Here is a 22,362-nt window from a genome sequence, read left to right as displayed (position 1 = left end):
AAACCTGTTAAATATTTGCGTTTTAAATGTGGTCACATTTCATGCAACAAGGACTGAGGTTTGATCACCTAAAAGTCAGAGAAGATGTGGATTTGAAAAAAAAAAAAAATACTTTACGCTACACATTTTAAATATACATTTATTTTACTTTGATAAAAAAAGTCACTACATGTTTCTGAGTCCAAAGTTCCATTCAGACACATAGAATCTGTTTGCTTTGGTTACTTTTAGGAAGGGGAGTGACAAAGGAATGGGTGTTGGCACCTGCTCGATAGGCATAGTGTAGGCAGTGGCTGACTGTGTTGCTCACCCCTTATTAGAAGGCAGAGAGGGACGAGAGAGCATTGGAAAGCGAGGAAAGGATAGAGTGAGGAGGGACTTCTGGGAGCCCTCAGTGGGGAGGGGGTCACACTCCTCTCTGAAGAAGAGAGGAGGAGAGGAGGATAGAAGTGAAGTGAAGGCAACGCCAAAGAAAGAGGAGACACACGCATGAGACGACAAGGAACAAAGAAACAGGAACTAGGCTAGACGTGTTAAAAAGAAGAGGGGGGGGAAAAGGAAAACACTTACAGGCTACTCTTGTTAATCTTATAAAACTTGAGTCTGGCCAGACACATCCGGCAAACATATTTGGAGGTTTCCATGTCTTCCTACATGAAAAAAGAGAAACAGAAAATAATCAGATGGCAAGAGGATTAGTCCAGATGTGTTGTTTTAAAGTTTCTGCAGGTTTCAACGAGTTAAATTTAAGACTTTTTAAGACCACAATGACATAAATTTAAAAGCAATGCCTTATGGAGGAACATCCCAGAACTGCTTACACTTCCTTATAATTGAAGATAAGCTGAAACAGCCGAGTACAGAACAGCCCTTGAAATGCCACATTATCTTGCAAACTAAAGACCGAGACAGTAAGTATCCTTAGTCTTTGTTTGACCGGGCTGTTTGTAGGCTACTGGTTCCACATTGGTCGTGTTAGTAGTTTTATTAAATCGTGCTCATAACATTACAAACTGCATGCTGCCAAAACATTTCTCATTTTAAAGCGTGATGAAGTATTAAATGAATATTAACGGGAACCTAGCTGTATATATTAAAGACCTAGCACATGTGTTAACATATTTATATTTACTTTTCAAAGGTCTAAATTAGGGTTAGATTTTATTTTTAAACTTTTTAAGACTCAGCGGTAACCTTGTTTTTTGCTGAGTCAAGTTTGCCGAGACCAGGTTCCCATTCAAGTGGTCTCAGACCTTTGGACCCCACTGTGCAAATAAAAGCATCTGTGTATTCCCTCTATTAATGGTATGTGACTTTATGACCTACTCATACCCAAACAACACAGGTTACAGCCACTAACACGCACACACAAACACACAGGTGCTTTGTGAAGACTAGCTTATGATAATCTCAACCACAAAGGCCATCTCCAAGTTGGGCTAAATCCAATAAGAGACTGCTATGTCCCAGGGGATGGGGCGAGAGAAGAAGGTGTAATGGCAGCAGAGACTTACGGTCTGGAACTGAACACTCTCCTCTCTGTTGGCGAGCTCCAGTGCAAAGAAGGACCTGTTGTGACTCATGTTGTTAATTTCATTCCACCTACGCAGCCAATTAAAACCCAGTGGCAAAAAGAGAGAGGGAGAGAAGAAAAAAACAACACATGATGTCATGGCGGTCCCAAAACCTCATGGCATTTGTGAAGAGACTGTCTGCTTTAACAATGCATAATAAAAACCCATACACATCCCAAAACCTCAGGGCATTTTTTAATAGACTGTCTGCTTTAACAATGCATAACATAAACCCATTTGCGAGTCAAGCTGTCTGGGGCTTAAATGGTATGTACAGATACAGTTCAGCCTAGGCCAAGAATGTTCACTTACTCACATGACTGACAAATAACGCCCCCACAATCCTTATCAGCCATGACCGTCTACCTGACTCATTTCCTCTCAGGCCACGTTCAGGTCGAGAGAGCATTAAGAAACATTATGGGAGACAAGCTCTGCCAAGAATAGCTTCGTAGAGCTATACCACTACACTGACAGAATCATCTGATTCAATGTAATTACTGCCGAGAGTCACAAGTTTGCAGACAAAGCTTTTATTCAATGCTTTCATTCCAAGAAGTGGCTCATATAGGTTGACTGTTCGGCGGAAACAAATGTTCAAACAAAAGTTGTCCAACTTGTCTCTTACCTGAATAAAAGAAGCGGCCTTCCGTTTTTGTGCTTGACAAAGATGCCGTCGAGGCAAGATCCAATGGTGACGTCTGTGCCTGTGCTGTCCTGTTAAGATAAGAAAAAATGGACATTCACAGATGTTTGGGTGAAAGAATCTAAAGCAGTACTCGCAATAATACACAGTGTTACACTTCTTTGAGGTCTGGGGCTGTTGGGAAGATACAGGGTGGATGTTGTAGACCTACCTTGGCTTGATAGCTCTCCTGGCCATAGCCCTCCATTTGCTCCACCTCCTGCATGTACAACATCTCTGCCTCTGGTGCCGACAAACCCCTGAAAAGGACAAAAATGGCAAGAAAGACATCAAAAAACAAACACTGAACTTGTATAAAATGCAAAGACATGGACCCGGTTAGGGTTAGGGTTACGTAACCCTAAAACAGTGTGTAAAATTAATCACAGGAGATCACAGGAGATCAAGTACTGTAAGTCCTGAGAGAAACTAAATTAATTTCAGACGATGAGCGGCTTTAACAGATTTCTTTCTCTCAGGACGATGCAAAAAAAGCATGTTTTCCTGTGTAATATGTGAAACTGTCTGTTGATGAAAACACGGAACAGACAGGCTGATGCTTTTAAAAACCTGCTCACCTGAAGGACTGATAAAGCAGAGCCACTTTCTGAGTGGCTTCTTCCAGCACTCGCTCATCCTGAATCCAGTCCTGCAGAGACGGGATTGATATGATGTTGGTATAAAACTAGATGAACAGAACCAGTCTGAAATATTTCTTGTGTTGAATGTGCAACATAAAGAACTCACAATGGGGAATAGCACAAACTTCTGGAGGAACTCCTGGGAGTCATATCGATTGAAGTCTCCAAAGTCAGCTGTGATCGTAAAGAAAGATACACTAAGTGAGTTAATGCAGCACAGCAGACCTCACATTGAACAAGTACAAGAAATAAAACTTCTGGGCATAATCCTGGACCATAAATTATCATGGTCGAAACAGATTGACAAAGTTGTGAGCAAAATAAGGGAGGTGTGTCAGTTGTAAGAAGAGTCTCAAAAGTTATGTCACAAAACATCATTAGACAAGTTCTAAAGGCTTTGGTTCTGTCACAGCTTGATTATTGTTCCATGATCTGGTCTAGTGCCTCAAAGAAACAGATTCAAAAATTACAAGTAGCACAAAACAAAGCGGCACATTGTTCTCTACAGTGTTCCTATAGAACCAATGTAACTGAAATGAAAGAAAGAAAGAAACATGACACTGCCTCTTGAATAAATCCTATTGCATGTCCATTTCTGCATTTAGTACAAGACAAAATAGACAGTCGGGACATTCAGGAATTACAGAAGGGTGTCATGCATTTAGAAAAGCTGCAGTGTGTGATGACCAGATGGACTAATTTTAGGAGAGGAGCGGCCCGTTTGTTATTGAGGGGAATTGCTTCAGTGTCTGACAACGTAGAGATTCAAAACTGTCTCAGCTCCAGGCTGCCTGCTGGCAAACACTCACAACTATCTTGAGTATCCCAGGCATCAGCCATGCTCACTAGCTACAACTGCCCTTCACTCCAAAATATCCCAGGCAGGGACACAAAATAGGAACTACACAACTATATTTACAGCACAAAATCACACACACACAAGTTTGCAAGACAACTTAGGCAATCACTAAATCCTAAGAGCATGTGCAAGAAGATTCATGGGGCTTTTTTTACGAGGCACATACAGCAGGTTGGTCATTTCAACATGGCTGCAACAGTAAGTGATCTGAGCAGCTCTGCTATGCAAACACCCAGGTCAGTAAACTGCAGCGCCTGATATAACTTTGCCAGCAGGGTTTGAGATTCTTCTGGATGGGCAAGAGTGGGAGGATGTGTCAGGGCTGAAGCTCATACAAGGGATGTTCACACACTCTCTCAAGCACACTTTTACACACACACACCTCTGTATGAACAGCGGTTTCTATTATTCTGTTCAGCAGCAGACAATTAAAACAAGACATTGAATGTAAAAAACAATGTGTTTCACAACATTTTATGAAATTAAGTCTCAATTTCCAAGCTGTGCTCTTGCTCTGACGTAGATCAAAAGGTGAACAACAGGTAAACAACAGGCTTATTTCAGATTTCCGACACCTCATCCATAACAAACTTACAAACTTGCAAACTTGAGTTAAATGAAAATCTTAAAAAACTGGTACAAGCCCTTCTGTCAAGAGTGTTTCCTTATTATTTATTGACTTGTGATTTATTGACAATTGCCTTGTAATTGCTCCAGTAATTACGTTGTCTGTGACTTACAGCTACTTATAGTCACTGCAAAATGATTTACACAATGAAACACAACCCTAGTCCAACTGCAGTTTATCTTCTATAAGACTAGTATTATACATTCACATTACCTTGCACTGCCAGGCTTGCTAAACGTACAGCTTGTTCTAGTGAGCATTGGATCCTGCCCTCCAGAACATCCTTCTTCAGCTGTAGGTAATACTGATATCTGTGGGGAAAGAGAGAGGTAGTTGAGTGGGGAAGAAACAAGCAGCAAACAACCAAACATTATAACTTTATCAGGTATGCTGAAACTGTGAAAAATATCTCAATACAGTAGTATCAAAATACCTTATGATATATAGTATTTAAACCTTGATGTGTCATTTTCTGCTTGGCACTACAAATGGATGAGGAGAGAAACTGCCATGATGCACCGCTATCTGGTTCTTTGGGAGCCACTGTGCATCTACAGTACGTTGCTTTAGTCACCAGCTTGAACACAGCTGATTTACAGAAATATAAAATGCCTGATGTGGCTGCACAAAACGTACATACTCAAATTCATAACTTTTGACTGATTTTCTTCGAGATTCTTTAACCAAGCTGATGTGATTAGTGTCTTAGATAAGACGCCTCGTGTCACTGGTGGAGCATCACCTTGTGATCTCCTGTTGCAGCTGGGTGACGCTGGGTATGTAAAACACGACGCCAAAGTAAACGGTGGGCTCCAGCCCGTACTTGTCCAGCTGCTTTTTCAGCGGCTTCTCCAAGTCAATCCATCTCTGCAGGTTTTGCTTGTTGAAGTACCACAGACTGAAGTATGTTATCTATGAAACAAAGAAAGAAAGCAAACACATTACACCACAACCACACTGTGATCAAGGAAACTCTAGCAGAAAATGTTACATTTAGTAAATTTCATTTTACTAGAAGCAATGCATACTTACCAATAATTATATTACATATTAAACAGCACATCTGCTGCTTTTCTCTTAATCGTACAATAATGCAGACCTCAAACTTTTCTAGACTAGGCTGTTGGCACTCAGTCTTGTGACTGTCTGAACATCTCAAAATTAACACTGGTAGGGAAAGTAGCCCCTGTGGGCTTAGACAATTTAGCTGAAAGAGATCTTTTGTGATTTGCAGCATGCTCAAACGAAAAACTAGAAAATTACATGTCAACATAACTGTTGGCAAGTAGATACAACAGATAGCATCAGGACCCGACTGTGGGTAAACATTTTGTGTAGACATTACTCAAGTAAGATATTAATGTGAAACAATAATGACCCGGAGCAGAGACAATTATGACATAGATTAGGGAATCTAATTTCTGTGAATGGAAATTGCCTACAATCCGATATGAATTGTGGTCCTCATTAGGATTTACAAACATCAGACTGAGGCTGAAATAACCGATATTAATACACACAAGCATGTAATAAACAAGTGCCACAGTCAATTTGGTTGTGTTGTCATTGAAAGCAAGTTTCTACCACTCATCACCTGTATATTCAGCAGGTTCTACTACTGATCTAATGCACAACTGGGTATGAAAGTGCTCCACTTACATTTGCTTCAATTCAACATGACTAACTGGTGTCACTGTGATCAATAGTGACCAAATGTAGGTGTCCTGACTAAGAACTATGTGAGACTCTGTAGCTCTGTTTAAACGATCATTTCAAAAGCAAACGTAGCATGTTTGCCAATCTGTGTGATGAGTTAGATACATACATGTTATTACATAAAAACATAGAATAAGTAATTTAAAGCAAATGCTAAACTTTGTCACACACATATTCCACAATGTGAGTAAACAATGAGAAACTGGTTATCTTGGTTTCTGTTGGTCCAGGTAAGAATGTGTCCCGAAGGCAAAAAAACACCTCCACAGCACTTTCTTGCTGCTGGGAAATGTGATAAAAATCTAAAACGGGGAACAATCAGCACTTGTATTTGCAGAAGGCACATACATACATACATACCTCTCTTAACTCGAGTCTCTGGGCAACTGCCTCCAAACATTCCTGCCCGGTGCTCTCCACCGAAAGTGTAAACTCAACAAACTCTCCATTGAGCTGCTGGATCCGAGTGACAAGACAGCTCTTGCTTGACACCGTATACCTCCTGGTCCTTTTGAGTTTTAGGCCAAATGGCAAGGGCATGTTTCACACTTCCCCCCGGGGAGGGGAGGGGGGTCTTCACTTGGTCCAGGAGAGATTATCCTCCTCTCTGTCCTCTCGCAACTTGTGTGAATGTGACCAGGTTCATCATTGACACACAGGTCTGGGGGGGGGGAGAAAGACAAGAAACGTCTCAAAACTGGCACATTGAACCAAAACAGGCGAGCATGCAGTAATGGAGGAGGTGATGCAAGAGGTGGAAGAATCACAACAATCACAGCCATCACAGCCATCACACACACACACACACACACACACACACACACACACACACACACACACACACACACAGCATTTAGTAAACAAACCAGGTCCTGTCACTGTATCGGAGAGTGATCCCCCTGAACACTGCATTTCAAGTTACCACATTGATTTCATCATAAATTACAATTACACTCACTTTAAACCCATTTTTTAAAACATCTATTGACTTCTGAGTAACTTCTAGTATGATATCCAACCTGAGTATACGCTTTGCCAGCCATTTGTATCTCCCCCCCCTAAGGTTGTGGTTAAAACAAACCCCCCTTTCCAGTGAATAGCCAGATCCAAACAGCAACCTGTTTGAATACGCAGCAGGCAAATCCCTGCCCGTGCATCCACCATATTAATATCACTATCTACCCTGGAACAACGTCCCTTGCTTCAATGCCACGTCCACAGACTTTCGTACCAAATGTTAAACACTCACCCAACAAACATTGCACCTTCAACAAAACTATTAACCATAACTTAAATTTAGCTTGGGCGCTAGCGAGCTAACTTACGTTCCAGCGAGTAGACGACACCCTTGGGGGTGGGGGGGGGAAGCTGACGTCGCCGGTAAATATTTTGGACAAGACAACAAAAAAAACGCGTCCCAGTTCCCGGATGTTAACGAGCAGTCCAGCTGGAGGGGGGGGTCAGTCCTTTAAGTTTCCGCCATTAAGGTCAATAAATGTCCACTTTGAAACACGGAGCAGATTGAGAGGCGGCGGACTTGGCTGCGGTTAGTCTCTGGATCGCAACGGACGGTGCAGCCCCACGCCTCCCGCTGCTGCTCCGACACTCCACTCAAGTCCCCGGCGTGGTTCGCTTCCTGGGATTGGAAGAGCAACAAGTGGATTCCGTCCACATCCGCGGCTCTATAGTTTTACCCCCTCGCGCTTCAAGCAGCTGATTTTAACACCGAAACTACCCCGGTGTATAAATCAAAGTTACTATATATTAATACTGGTTATTATTTTAACAGTATTTACTGGATTGTACGCTTGAAATCCCCATTATAGTGTCCCCGCGGCGGATGAATCCACGCGGCGAGTCATGACATCAGACAGCTGGAATGCCGCTCAGTGTGAACGGGACAGCTGCTGTCCGCCGATCTGTCTGTTTACCTTTTACATCGACTGACAGCTGGAACGGCGTTATTTTATATTTATTCACAAGTTTCCCTTCGTATCTGTTTGCAAAGTGTCCCCACATGTAATCCTAAATTTTGTGGTAATAACGTGTGTGTGTGTGTGTGTGTAAAGTTGCAGGTTGTGTAATTACCCGTTTGTAAAGTCGTTTTTGTTTTAATAATCACATGCAAGCATACAGGAATCAGAAGAATAGAAAATTTATTGCAACTGTAAAGACACTTTCTGGTGACAGTCTGCTACATGTCAGAGGTCAAGTGAAACCATGCTGGAATACAATTAGAAGTTTATTCATAATAAAAATGAAGCTGCAACATGCTGAAGACTTAAAGGTTCAGTGTGTAGAATTTAGTGACATCTAGTGGTGAAGTTGCATGTTGCAGCTGGAAAAAAAATCCCTCATCCTCCCCTTCCAAACATGAAAGTGAACCTTTGGTAGCATTCAGTTGTCTTAAAAACTCAGAAGGTATTTAGTTTGTCCCGGTTGGGCTACTGTAAAAAACATGGCGGCCTCCGTAAAGAGGACCCATTCCCGATGTAAATAATACGTTTATAAATATAAAGGGCCCATTGTAAGGTAACGAAAACAACAATTACAATTGTACAATTTAGATGAAAAACAGTAGTTAAAACAAGGATTATTTTTAATTCAATTTCTGCCTATTGATCCCTTTCACCTAATTCTTACACACTGGATCTTTAACACTGCAAACCACTCAAACTAAAGGATGCCACTAATTCATCCAGTTAATTCCACACATCTGACATCAGTGTAGTGCTACAGGCTATCACACATCACGCTAGTTTCACGGAGCAATAATTTTGAAAATGCTACAGCATTACTTTGGAAATGAATTGGACCTCTATCCCAAATTAGATTATAATGGTGCTGATTTTATTGCAGAACTTTGGTTTGCTTACGTGAATATTTCAGAAAAGCAGAAAAACTAAATACGACGCCTCTTGGTCTGGGCTTTGAAAACTCAACCAGTGTAAAAATCACATGTACAAAACTATTCTCTCAGGAAAATCAAATATTACATTTATCTCATCTGGTAATAAAAACATTAAAGAACTTTCAATCCCTGAACGCAGCAAAAACTCAGAACTCATCATCGCTGACAGAAGCTACCGTATTTTCGTGTTGCTCATTGGCAGCGTCAGGGTCATGAGAGTTTGTGTTGCTGGACACGTGAAGCGACTCGGACAAACGTCTTCCCAGATCTTCGAGCTCTTTCGATTGTCCATCATCGTGACTGACCTCAGCTTGGTCTTGATGAAATTCTTCATCGCTGGTTATAGTGGTTTTCTCATGGTTTTCATTGCTGATTTCTTCATTTGTTGCAGTCGTGTCTGGTTGATTGTGTTGGACGTCCTCTTCACTGACACCTGAAACATTCTCAGAGCCAGTGCACTTTTCCTTATCATCCTCCTTGTCCGTTTCATTTGTTTTTGTTGGTGAAGCAGTCCTCTCAGGAGAACGTAACGTTGCAGACACCGATAAGGCATCAGTGTAATCAAGTGAATCACTGATTTTGATCAGTGACGCATAGGGGAGCATGTCGCTGTCTTTGGTCTTCACTTGTTTCCTCCCTGATTCCAAATAGGGCAGGAGTGAGTCGAGCAGACCATTCTCCTTCTTTTCAAGCTCTGCAGTGGAGGTGGATGTGTTGGCTGGCTCTTCAAAGTCTTTACGCAGCACTACCAGAAGGTGGCGCATTTTACCCTAAAACAAACAATACATTCAGAGTTATGAGAAGAAATTCAAGAGCCCTCATTTTTCCCCTGCCTAAGTTCCATACTCACCTCATCAAGCTGATGGCGATTCATTTCAATATGGTGCATTGTCACCCGATCTAGGACCCTGGCAGAGGACATAGACACTTACACCACAGTAATGACTCAGGAGGTTGTAATAAGCACAAGTCAGGATTTAATTTACTCAGTTTTGTGGCAACAGACCTGTCGGAGATATGCCCCCTGGACAAGATGTCCTCTGTTACAGCAGAAATAAACTCAAGGTACATTAGTTCTTCTTCTCTGTTGAAGAACAAATGAGAATAATTATTATATAGAGAATAAAACATTATTCATTATTATTATTATTATTAACATTATTATAAAATAGAGAACTTACTCTGCAGATATTTTCTTCATCAGTGGAGATTTCACACACTCCTGTGAGAACCTAGAAGATGAGCGTTAAATTCTTTAGAATCTTTATGCAGGAAAAACACAAGGCACAACATTACAGATTAAACACAACATAGTATTTCAACTTCAGTTTTACCTGGATGAGGAGTTGAATAAATAACGCTCTCTGCTCTTGTTTAGTTGACTCTGTTGTCTTGATTCTGACAGATATGTGCCATTGAACTCATCCTCAGACCACTCATGGTCTGTAGTAAATCCCTGTAAAACCAAAAGGAACGAGAAATGAGAAGTCAATATTGTCGAGGTTTTCACATGATCAAATGCATATTTTAGCTTGTGTGGGAATGTGACTGTACTTTAAATTCAGCTTAATATTTACCACTATTGCTGATGTTGAGCATATAAAAATGTATATGAATATTCATATCTAATGCTTAAAATTACCTGAGATGGCTCATCAAAGTCCTGAGTGTATTCCTTGGTTTTTGTGCTGCAAAGAAGACACAGAAGTGAAGATATTTCAAGACACACATGCTACATACGCTGGATGCTTTATTTCTATCTATTAACATTTGAGACCCACTGAAAGGTTTGTTAAATACCTTCTGTGATTCGTCTCCTGTCGCATCAACTTGGAGCTGGTGCTGTCCTGAGTGATCTTCCTTCGTGGTGCTCTGTAGTAGCGATATTTTTCCAGGTATGAACTCTTCTCTGACTTCAGGGTCTTGGGGGTGAAAGGTTTTTCCTGGGTAAAGTGCTGTGAGTGTTTCTGGAGTATATCTCCACTGTATGTCTTCTGGATAGGGTCCTGGAAAGTCTTGTAGCAACTCTGACCTCCTGAAGCGGCCAGTGAACATGCCGAGTGCTTTCTGTGCAAAGCCGACTCCGGGCTGTGGAACTTAAACTCTGATGCTGAGCGAGTGTGATGAGAAAGGTCCCGTTTACATGATTGATAAACAATCTCCTTGGCATGAAAGGAGGTGTTGAACCTCGGACTGGACACCATGGAACTCCTCGAGCAGAGGTACAGGTTGTCATCATACTGCACGGATAATGTACTCTAAAAATCAATAAATCACATATAGTACGTTCTGAAAAAGTTTGAATGACAAATAAAGTTGACATTATAATTACATTAAACAATGAGAAAACACAACGGTGAGTGTGTCTTGATGTCTCACCTGGGACGAGGAGGAGGAGGCTCTGCTATTCCTCTGTGAGAGAGAATGGGCTGACTGAGGACGGCCCCCTTTCCTCAAGCGATCCTGCCTGATCTGGTCATTGTCTGTAAACAGGTATGACATGAATAAGTACAGAGAAGAGTTTACTCAGCGCTGTCTAACTATCACTGGCAGCAAATCAGTCTTTTACAATTTCATGTGTGTTATAATCCAACACTGTACCTACATGCACTGATATTCAATACACACGCATATGGATTATTATGTGATAAATATCTACATTGGTCTCACATCCCCTTAATCTTCCTTCTGATTTACTTCATTTCCAGGAATGACTCTGCATAACCCCACGAGAACTAGCAAGGACTTGCTGCAATTAACTGTGAGGTGTGTGAGGGTCAGTAGAGCAAGTATGATAGTGCAGTAACAACAACAGAGGATGACTGCAGCCATTAGAGCTGAGGATACGTTGCATCCTGTACTCAAATGTGATGACTGGCTGCATTATGTTATTGCTTATTGAGGCTTCTGTCAGCACAGCCTGCTCCAAGATGAACCTCTTCTCGAACTACTGCACAATCAATGGCAAAGCATTTAAACTAATAACTGTGCAACTGTTCACCATTGTGTTCAGGCTAAAATGAGAACTATTATACCTCAAATACAGACACGAAATTGAACACACTCTAAAAAAGTGTTTTGAACTGAATTAATCAATTAGCATTTCATTCTTGGGTACTTACATTTTACACTAAATGTTATGCTTTTGGGAACTGAGGCATCAACGGCAGCTGTGGAAGAAGAAGAAAAAACAAATCAAAATGTAAGATTATAACATCATTTTACAATTCCAACAATAGATTATTATGTTTGTTGTGCAACAGAGATGCATGTTTTAACCACCTCAGGATATATACATATGCATGTAGGGGCTGAATTTGTTTGGTTCACTGAATGTCACTATAAGAATCTTAATGTATTTCTGCCTCACCTTTAGCTGAGTAAACCTTTTTGTAATGAGACACCATGTGGTCCCTGACGATGGACTGTGTCATCTTGCTGGAGGAGCGCGGGCAAAAAGCTAAAAGCACAAGAGAGAGAGGACAACATACAATAGACTGTTAAAAGGAGGTCTCATCTTACTCACTTTTATTCCTCATGGTAATATCAGCTGATGTGAATACTTACGGCTACTTTTCACACTCTGCCCTCTCACACCAGAGCGGCTCCCCAGGCCAGATGAGACACTCCCTAAAATAAAAATAGAGGATTATGGACATGTTGACAGTTTATCAATGACGGATTTAATAAAATAACAAAGTATTAATCATTTAATAAGCTAAGATAATTAGAAGATCCACTATTTCTGCATACTATGTCATCATGGTCAGAAAACGTTAAACGCTCTACTGAGCAGCTCTAGTGATGGGAATGTGTCATTATTTAAAAATAGTATTAGAATTTTATACAAGAGATTTTTTACTAATATTGTTACATTAATACTGCATTGCTCAAAAGGGGGAATATATTATTTAAATGGTGCTTATACATTCCTGTTGTATCTCCAATATGTTGTTATGTGTTATTATTATTAGTAGTAGTAGTAGTATTTGCAAAGAATAAATGAATTATTTTCGAAATAAACATCAGCTTTAGTGTTGTCAGTGTTACCTTTATTTAGGTTTTTCAGATGTTGGTATAGTTACACTGATAAAGAGTAAGACGCCTCTACAAAAGCTAACAACATGAAACTATTAAGTGTTATTTTGATATAAACTAACATTAGCAGTAAGCTGGAGCCTCGTATTGAGTTTAGAGAACAAGCAGTTTAAGTAAAGAGATGATCCTTGTCTGGTCCAGACAACCAGAGGACACATTAGTGTCTCAGTCAGTGTGAGTTTATCTTTACTTTGCTGCCCAAGCACCATTCGGATCTGCTTACATCTGCTGATTAGTTAGCCTGTTAGCTGGCTAATGCTAACAGCATTCACCAACCTGTTCTCGACTCCATTGCAAAGTTGCACTCAGCGAATCCCATTTTCCTCGTGAATATTCCGGGACAGAGACGGTTCCGCTCGTGTACATCCACAAACAACAGTGTATTTAACCGTAAACATGTTTAACGCTGTGATTTAATCATGTAGCGTCGTGCTAGCGAGCTAATACTGGCTCCTAAGCAGATGAGGGCAGAAGGGGCAAGCTCAAATCGTGGCAGCGGCAGCTCTTAGAGGCACTTCCGGTGTCAACAGACTGATGCGTAAAGACAGCTGCCTTTGTTGCCACACTGTTTTGAGGCAGCTGCCTTTGTGTTGGAGGCAGTTGTCACTGTCTGAGAGCAACTAAAGCTGTTTGTGATTTATTCAGTGAGATATATACTGGTTTATGAAAGTGTATTGGGTAGTTTGATAGCTCTCGGGGGGTTGGACTCAAAATGAATCCAGAAAAGCTCCAGATCTATCAGATCCATATGCATGATCTTGGTGTCTATGGATGGGTAAGAACTCTGTGCCCGAGTAAACTGTGGTAAACCAAAGGGAAAATGTACATTGTTATCCTTGCCTTTTACTTCTACAGAAGATGGTGAATAGCTCCATGATAACGTTGATGCACAGAGATGCCACTGCTCATGTAGCAATGTATTGACTACAACTGTACCAAAGTAGATGGAAATACCTCAAAGGAACAACGTTTTTTAGTAAATGTCGGACCAGACACACTCTCCATTTACATGTATGTTCTCTCTAGGCTGAATAATTGTATTCAGTTTTTTTTGTGTTACAAGACAGCAAAGAGAGGCTCACAACACTTTACTTTCCAATTGCATATAAACCATTTACAGTTTTATTTAATATCATAAGTTGACTTTGGCCCAAATGTTTTCCATACGACGGGATCTCATAGGAATTTTCCAAGGACTCTTAGTTAAATACACTAACATCCATAAGAACGTGTAAAATAGACGTATTGTTTAACTTCAACTTCAACTTCAAAATATTTTGTATGACAAAGTTTTATTCTCATGTCTTCAATATTTATATATATTCAGTTTACTGACAATGACTCCGTGGACAGCAATATTGATACAGGCTGGCATATCCTGTTAAAAGTATGTGAAATGTACTGATATTGAAGCAAACTGTTATTTATACTTTCCTGGCTAACCAGTAATTTCAGGTACATCTCCACCAAGGTTATCAAGTTCAACTTGAAAAATAAAAATAAAATGTTGCTTTTGATGACAGATAGTCATTGAAATGTGTAAATAGGCGCCTTTTATTTTCTTATGTTTGATTAATGTTTCAGTTCAATGAGACAAAACACAGGCAAAGCATTAACAGCATTTAAGCAGAATCGGTACAAATATGAGAAAGAAATCACATATATCAACGAGCATGTTTCACAACACAAGCGGAGAAATACAGATCGATTATTCTTGGTTCTCAGAACAGTAACACGCTGTTAAACATTCATAAACTACGTATAAATCTCAAGGGATAAGTCACAACCAGCGGTAGTTGCCCTCAAAGTGGCAACTGCCCCCAAACAGCTGTGGCAACTGACAGCTGCCTTTACAAATCAGTGGCAGTTTCTATTGCCACCGGAAGTGCCCGTACGATTTCAACTTGATGTCTCTCGGAGGAAATGTTCCCGAGAGCTAATCCAGCAGGAAGTAGACCACTCGGCAACTTCTGGTTGTCCCGTTCTGTTTTATCGTCCGGCTGTGAAAGTAGTTCAAAGTGCAAATGTTCCGCTGCTGCAGAAAGGATGATAACTTACAACAACATATTTAAACTAGGGCTACGTTGTAGCACTAACGGGCCCGAGCACAAAAATAAATAAATAAATAAAATCTGTCTGTCCGTCCGTCCCAAAAATAATGTATACGGACAGACAGACGGACGAAAAAATAAAAAATAAAAATGAAAATGAAATACGTCCGTCTGTCCGTCCAAAAAAAATAAAAAAAATACAGACAGAAAGACGGACGAAAAAAATTAAAATAAAATAAAATCTGTCCGTCTGTCCGTCCAAAAAAAATAATAATATGGACAGACAGACAGACGGACGAAAAAAAAAAACTAGGGCTACGTTGTAGCACTAACGGGCCGAGCACAGGCATTTTGAAGCCTGTTGCGGTTAGTGGAGAGAGCGATCAATAGGGCCTCCCACCGTTCGATGCTCGGGCCCTAATTAGTTGCTTTTAATTGATAAGTGGTTTTATATCATTATAGACAGTAAGATAGATGAAATATTGCTGCCAATTCAGATGTAAAGTAAACCCTCTATAATTACGATAATTGCTCCTATATATATGTTGATATGTATGTATATATGTGCTTTTTTCAAAGTTATAGATCGTGTGTGTGTGTTTTTGTGTTATAGATTCTGTCAGTACATTTTCATAGATATGTTCCCTGCACTAATAGTTTGTTTTAATGGTGTAGTTCATTTGTGCATCGCTCCAGAGAACGAAGTTGCCCTGTGAACTTCAGGAAGCCATAATGAAATGGGAGAAGTTAAAGCCTCCGGAGCCAGATGATCCCATGTGCTGCTGCGAGTGTGATATCTACCAGTACAGATGCTGCTGTGACAGTGAAGATCTGGACGAGGCCTTTAACAGGTTAGAAGAAGTATGACCTTTAATGAGACACAAAAGGGTCACAAGGTGATTTACAGACATCAAATACAATTTAGATGCAATTCTCAATATCATATTTTAGCCATAATTGTTCCAAAAGCTAAAAAAAGTACTTGTTAGAATAAAACCATGTAAATAACCATGCATGGTGATTATGACAGATGAGTGACAGCATCAGTTGCAGCAGGTCAGTTTACAGCACCACAGGAAACATTGCACATGGGAGATTTTTTGTGAACAAGCTCAGCTAAAATATCCTTTGGGATAATGGGGGTCACATATCTCTGACTCGGTTATTTTGGGCATCAAGGACTCAAAGGTTTTGGAATCCCGGCTTTAGTACAATAAACTTCAGGCCGAGTGAAGGAATGTCCCAGGGCCCCAGATCCTTCTGAGACTTCATGACTTCATGTTGCAATGTATTTAATCATAAATTCATTTCATTTTATCCATTTATTTATCTTTTTACAGTTTATTTAAAACCAAACACGTGTGACATCACACCAAAGCACAATATTAAAATTACAGGGTCTGACCCTTCTAATAAGAAAACAACATGTGATTTTTCCTCATATCATCTTATTAGTTTGATCAATGAAAGTGTATTAGCATCATTCCTAATTAAGTTTTTTTATTTTCAAGTGTTTGTAACTCTGCCTGAATGTGTGCGCTGCAGGTGGCTGAGACACAAACCCCCTCACAGCGGATGTCACTCTCCTGTTCTCGGGGCCCTGATTGACAACCTGGAGATCTCCATGATCCCGGCCCTGGTGCTGCTGCCTCTGCTGCTCCGGGCCGCAGCGCTGCACTACCTGCTGGGCATCATCATCCTGACAGCTCTGCCCAGCCTGGTCCTCTGGTACTACTACGCCACACACCGCAAGAGGAGACGCACCCTCTTCTTCCTCACTCTGGCGCTGTTCTCTCTGGCCTACATGTATTACCTCTTCATCACAGAGATTCTACCGCGTAGGGACGTCAGCCATCTGCAGCTGTGCACTGTGACTGCTGGGATGATCCTCACCATCGGATCTCTCATTCACACCAAGAGAGGCCCAGGGTTTCACACCACCTCCTATCACAGCCAGAGTGAGGAGGTTAACAAGGACTCTACACATCTTAATGGATCCATCCAATCAGCGGCCTCCTCCTCCTCTCCTCCTGCCCTGACAGAAAAGGGCACTAAAAAGTAACTAAACGTACGAAAGTAACTAAAAAGTAACTGAAAGTACAAAAGTAACTAAAAGTACAAAAGTAACTAAAAAGTAACTAAAAGTACAAAAGTAACTAAAAAGTACCTAAAAGTACGAACGTAACTAAAAAGTAACTAAAAGTACGAAAGTAACTAAAAAGTAACTGAAAGTACAAAAGTAACTAAAAGTACAAAAGTAACTAAAAAGTAACTAAAAGTACAAAAGCAACTAAAAAGTACCTAAAAATACGAACGTAACTAAAAAGTAACTAAAAGTATGAAAGTAACTAAAAAGTAACTGAAAGTACAAAAGTAACTAAAAGTACAAAAGTAACTAAAAAGTAACTAAAAGTACGAAAGTAACTAAAAAGTAACTAAAAGTACGAAAGTAACTAAAAAGTAACTGAAAGTACAAAAGTAACTAAAAAGTAACTAAAAGTACAAAAGTAACTAAAAGTACAAAAGTAACTAAAAAGTAACGTAAAGTACCGTAACGTAACGTGAAGTAACTTAAAGTTACGTAAAGTAACTAAAAGTAACTAAAAAGTAACTAAAAGTACAAAAGTAACTAAAAGTACGAAAGTAACTAAAAAGTAACTGAAAGTACAAAAGTAACTAAAAAGTAACTAAAAGTACAAAAGTAACTAAAAAGTACCGTAAAGTACCGTAACGTAACGTGTAACGTAAAGTAACATAAAGTAACGTAAAGTAACGTTACGTCACGTAGCGTAAAGTCACGTCACGTCACGTCACGTCACGTCACGTCACGTCACGTCACGTCACGTCACGTCACGTCACGTAACGTAAAGTCACGTCACGTCACGTAACGTAAAGTAACGTAACGTAACGTAACTAAAAGTACGAACGTAACTAAAAGTACGAAAGTAACTAAAAGTACGAAAGTAACTAAAAAGTAACTAAAAGTACAAAAGTAACTAAAAGTACAAAAGTAACTAAAAAGTAACTAAAAGTACAAAAGTAACTAAAAAGTAACTAAAAGTACAAAAGTAACTACAAAGAGTAGAATAGAGCTGTTCAGGCTTGGTCTCTGATCATGAGACATCAGTTTGGCGGTGATAGGACAATGCACACTGGACTTATGACAACATCATCTCCTTTGGCGAAGGATGACCCTTCGCCGCACCTCAGTGTTCACACGGTTTGAGGAAATGTCACAATTCTGACCATGATCCAATGACTTGACTGAGCTCTTTTGAGCTGTATATTGTAAAGCAGCCAGGAGCAGTTCATCAAAGTAAAAACATGTCACTTCCTGCAGCCAGCAGGTGGCGCTGTGATTTTAAGTCAAGATTTCTGTGTAGATGTCACCAGGCCGGGACTTTTGTCTTACATGTCTAGTTTGGAACTCGATTGGAACAAATATGTCAGAGATACAGAACCTCATGTTTTGATGGCGTGTAATCAAACTTTGATGCCACGCCACGGTCACACCGTGTGACGCAAAATCGATCTTTGAGGTAGTTTTCATCTCCATCTTGCTGTGATGACACGCATCTCCATATGAAGTTGATCTGATGAAAGCCCTACGTCAAAGTAAAAATGTGGAAAATGGCCCATATGGCCACTAAAGTCAAAATGGCGGGCTTCCTGTTGCTTTTATCCTATTGCACCTCTGACCTTTTTTGTTTGTCTGGTCATAATACACCTGGGCTACGGTTTTTATGAGATCGGTGAAAGCTAACTGAGGGGCTTTTCCTTAGATGGCGCTGTTGAGCCATTTTTCCACGCCCATTTCAAATTACTCCAGAATGCAATTACTTTTTGGGGTTTTGAATTCCCTGCAAACTTTGGTAACAATTTGAGCATGTCTAGGCCCCGAAAAAGCCCCAAAAGGGAAATACAAATCCTTCGAAATACAATAGGGCCTCCCAGTGCTCGGGCCCTAATAATAGTAAAAATCCTTACAATTTCAATAGGGCCTCCCACCGTTCAACCAACATTTATTAAAAAATGTGTATATTGTAGTGTAAACTCTTCTTCATTCTCGGAGTCAGAGTCAGAATCTCTCAGTGTTTTCACGAGGGCTCGTCCAACATGTCCCTGAGAAACAATGTCTGAATTCAGTCTTTGCTCTGTTTTTTCATGATTCCTGCTCAAGTCTACATTGATTATTAGAAGAGTGAATATGACAAAACATATCAAGACATGGGCAGAGATCAGGTCCATGGGAGATCATGCAGTGGCCATGCAGTCTTAAGAAGGTCGGCAAACTACTTATATTTATTTAATTATGGAATAAACTTAAAAAATATTTAAGTTTTACATTTTCTTTACTGTCCATTGTCTATTTTAACCTTACTCAGTAAATTGGTTTCCGCTCCTGAAGATTCTCTAAAGCCTCCATCTCCATCTTGGAATCGTGCGGTTCTCCAACATCTGGCAGAAGATGGAATCTATTTAGCCGTTGTCATCTTGTTGCAGCATGCAGTCGTAATCAAGGCGTCTGCAAACTGCAATCAGGCATGATCAGAAGAAACAACTCATGTTTTTTATGTCATTTTAATCATAATTTTAAAGCTATTGATTTCATGGGAATGGCCCCAAACTTCAAACACTCTTGTAACCGTGTCAACAGACAAATACATTTTGATCTCGACCACAATCTTTCCCTTTTTGTGCCTAAACCAACCAATCCCTGACTGCTCCACCAGCTTAGCTGCATGTTTGTTGGTGACAAAAGTCCTGTTTGCTGTTACATCAATGTTAAAATTGTGTCAAACCAAATCCCCCTCAAATTACACCTTGAAATATTTCATGGGGGGAGTAAAACGTTTCCTGTATCGACCTCTGTTCTAATGCTGTTGCCTGCCGTTTCCCCCATGAGACAGTGGAGGAGATCAGGACCAACATGATGGAGGAATTGTCCCTCAGGGGTAACGTGACTTGCCACTGACGTATGGTCTCTGACATTGTCGGTGTGTAAACACAGACACACACACACACACACACACACACACACACACACACACACACACACACACACACACACACACACTTACACACTGCTTAAGGGTTATTCCAATGAAAGGAAATTGGATCCTGATTGCAGATTGATGTCAGTGTGGGTTAACCGGAGGTCTGATTTCTTTATTGAACAGAGGTGACACAAGAAGATGGACAGAAAAGGTTAGCAGTGAAACAGAGAAGGGAAATATCTGCATTTATATCAGCCCCCCTCCTCACGATGTTACATTTCAAGATTAGATTGTTTCTTATTCTGATTCACTGTTTCCTTTCTTCACTGTGTGTGGTGTTTTCTGTTTTCTGACACATCAAAATGACTCATCGGTGAGTCATATACATGTGTCACTCAAATGCTCGGTTTGCACAACAGAGAGATTTAATGAAAAGACCAGTTTTTCTGATTTCAAACTTGATTAAAACTCGATTTTTTTTCCTATGGCTCAACTGAAATAGATCGGAAGCGAGAACAAAAGATGTGAGGGGAAGGGTTTTTACATCAAACACCTATACTTTGTCAAATATGTTTTATCAAATGTTAACCCACCTCTAATCAGCCTTCCGGTTAAACATACAAAGGTGCTGAGTGGTGTCACCCATGTCAGAGTCCCCATGAATATTTCAGAGGCCGGCTGATGAGGAGCAGCTATAAAGAGGGGGATCTCTGTCCAGGAGACGCTCCAGACCCTCCACCTGCTGAAGACAAGGACCCTTCCTCCTCCTCCTCTTCTTCATCCCGCCTGTGTTTCAGCACCATGGTCAGCGCACGAGCTCTCCTCCTCGCGGTCACCTGCTGCTGTGCGTACCTGTGGCTCGCTCGTGCAGAGGGAGACTCTTCACTGGAGACGCGCTCGTTGGATTTCTCGCCGAAAAGACAACAGGAGAAAGACCTGGTGAGAGATGTGTGACATGTTTTCAGCTGGATTCATGAAACATTACATTGTTCAGAAAAGTGACACTCTTACAACTTATTCTATAGAACAGGTATTGAAGATCTATACCCAACATGTCTGAGCTATTCAGGTTCACACCGTCTTGCGTTTTAAAAGCATGATTTCTTTTACAAAAATACTTTATCCCTGTGCAGATTGACGCGTTGCAAGAAGTGCTGGAGAAGCTGAGGAGCAAGGAGATGCCCTCTGAGAAAAAGCTTGGCTGGTTGCCTTCGGTAAGTAAACACATTTTCAGCTCTGTGAATCTGTTGCACTAACTTCTTTGGATTATTGGTTTTTCTTAGTAACATTGTATATAATATAAATAATAATTTTGGAGAGGACAAAGGATTTGATCAGTCTGCAATTTGGAAACTTTGAAATCTTTGTATCTGGGTAAATTACTTTTAGATCGAGTTATGCATATATGACTTTGGAAACACCTTCATTTTCGTCATGATCTAGAAAATAACTCCATAACCCATATCTGCAATTTACTGAATCAATGTTGTTTTTGTCTTCCCAGTGTGACGCAGGGGAGCCATGCGCCGTGCGTAAAGGCGCGCGTATTGGTACCATGTGCAGCTGTCCCCGGGGGACTTCCTGCAACTTCTATGTTCTTAAATGTTTGTGAAAGAAGAACCCAAGAAAACAAGAGATGGCGGGAGAGAGCCCGGGGGTTTGAGGTCAAAACAAGAAGGTGTCCCCTCCTTATTGTGAGATATGGCTGCAACTGTTGTTATTCTTCTTGTGATGATAATACAAAAAAAATGAGTTGTAGTACTGCATGTCATTAATAAAGGACGTTTTTCTTTTATAAACCTTGCCCCATATTATTTTAGGTAGGTTCAATGTTCTGTGTTTGTCTTTGTGTTTTCTCAGAGTTTGTGATCGTAGGCTGGGGAAGTTATTTGTGTAGGATTAAGGCATCTTGTGAATGTGTCTGTTTGAATGTGGCATTTGTCACAAATCAGTGTTTTGGTCATATTTTTAGGTCGTTGTTCTGTATGTTGATAAATTTGGTCTCTGGAAACATTTTTCACAATAAAGCCAATAAATAAACTCTTTGGATTCAATGATGTGTCTGTGTACAAGAGGGATAAACTTTACAAATGTCTAGTATTATGAAGATGTAGTAATTTAAAAAAATATATTATTGCATGACCATCACTTGTTGGTCATTTGATTATAACGGTCACTCTGCGCCACTTAAAAGGAAAACAA

General features: G+C 40.3%; 3 protein-coding genes across 6 annotated transcripts in view; 1 reads left to right on the top strand and 2 right to left on the bottom strand.

The window, feature by feature from the left end:
• The window catches only part of ptpn21 (protein tyrosine phosphatase non-receptor type 21), a 15,416-nt gene extending 7,670 nt beyond the window's left edge, over positions 1–7,746 (bottom strand). Inside the window, exons 1-11 of one of the 2 annotated variants that reach the window (XM_034575667.1) lie at positions 7,429–7,746; positions 6,464–6,764; positions 5,130–5,299; positions 4,601–4,698; positions 3,007–3,074; positions 2,838–2,908; positions 2,432–2,519; positions 2,203–2,291; positions 1,515–1,602; positions 571–650; positions 311–418 (exon numbers count right to left, since the gene is read on the bottom strand). In XM_034575667.1, the coding sequence (XP_034431558.1) occupies positions 311–418; positions 571–650; positions 1,515–1,602; positions 2,203–2,291; positions 2,432–2,519; positions 2,838–2,908; positions 3,007–3,074; positions 4,601–4,698; positions 5,130–5,299; positions 6,464–6,643 (1,040 nt within the window). In that variant the 5' untranslated portion in view covers positions 6,644–6,764; positions 7,429–7,746. The remainder of the gene's footprint in view (positions 1–310; positions 419–570; positions 651–1,514; positions 1,603–2,202; positions 2,292–2,431; positions 2,520–2,837; positions 2,909–3,006; positions 3,075–4,600; positions 4,699–5,129; positions 5,300–6,463; positions 6,765–7,428) is intronic. The other variant, XM_034575668.1, reaches the window with a different exon arrangement.
• Positions 2,589–22,362, top strand: LOC117755692 (cocaine- and amphetamine-regulated transcript protein-like). 2 transcript variants are annotated; one of them, XM_034575685.1, is made up of 6 exons: positions 2,589–2,597; positions 9,526–9,531; positions 17,178–17,189; positions 20,923–21,099; positions 21,294–21,374; positions 21,665–22,362. In XM_034575685.1, exons 1-6 carry the CDS (start codon positions 2,589–2,591, stop codon positions 21,770–21,772), a joined length of 393 nt encoding a protein of 130 aa, XP_034431576.1. In that variant the 3' UTR covers positions 21,773–22,362. The 2 variants fall into 2 exon arrangements, with proteins under 2 accessions (XP_034431576.1, XP_034431575.1); XM_034575684.1 differs by lacking the exons at positions 2,589–2,597; positions 9,526–9,531; positions 17,178–17,189 and having other exon boundaries at positions 20,682–21,099.
• On the bottom strand, positions 8,243–13,637 carry spata7 (spermatogenesis associated 7). Of its 2 annotated transcripts, none has more exons than XM_034575669.1 (12): positions 13,389–13,637; positions 12,582–12,644; positions 12,385–12,474; positions 12,137–12,184; positions 11,394–11,497; positions 10,815–11,272; positions 10,657–10,702; positions 10,349–10,470; positions 10,196–10,246; positions 10,021–10,098; positions 9,865–9,922; positions 8,243–9,784 (listed from the first exon to the last, which is right to left on the bottom strand). In XM_034575669.1, exons 1-12 carry the CDS (start codon positions 13,429–13,431, stop codon positions 9,161–9,163), a joined length of 1,785 nt encoding a protein of 594 aa, XP_034431560.1. In that variant the 5' UTR covers positions 13,432–13,637; the 3' UTR covers positions 8,243–9,160. The 2 variants fall into 2 exon arrangements, with proteins under 2 accessions (XP_034431560.1, XP_034431561.1); XM_034575670.1 differs by having other exon boundaries at positions 10,815–11,254; positions 13,389–13,634.

The sequence above is a fragment of the Hippoglossus hippoglossus genome, chromosome 22 (assembly GCF_009819705.1).
Source record: "Hippoglossus hippoglossus isolate fHipHip1 chromosome 22, fHipHip1.pri, whole genome shotgun sequence".
Lineage (NCBI taxonomy): Eukaryota > Metazoa > Chordata > Actinopteri > Pleuronectiformes > Pleuronectidae > Hippoglossus > Hippoglossus hippoglossus.
This window is presented reverse-complemented; position numbering and strand designations above follow the sequence as displayed.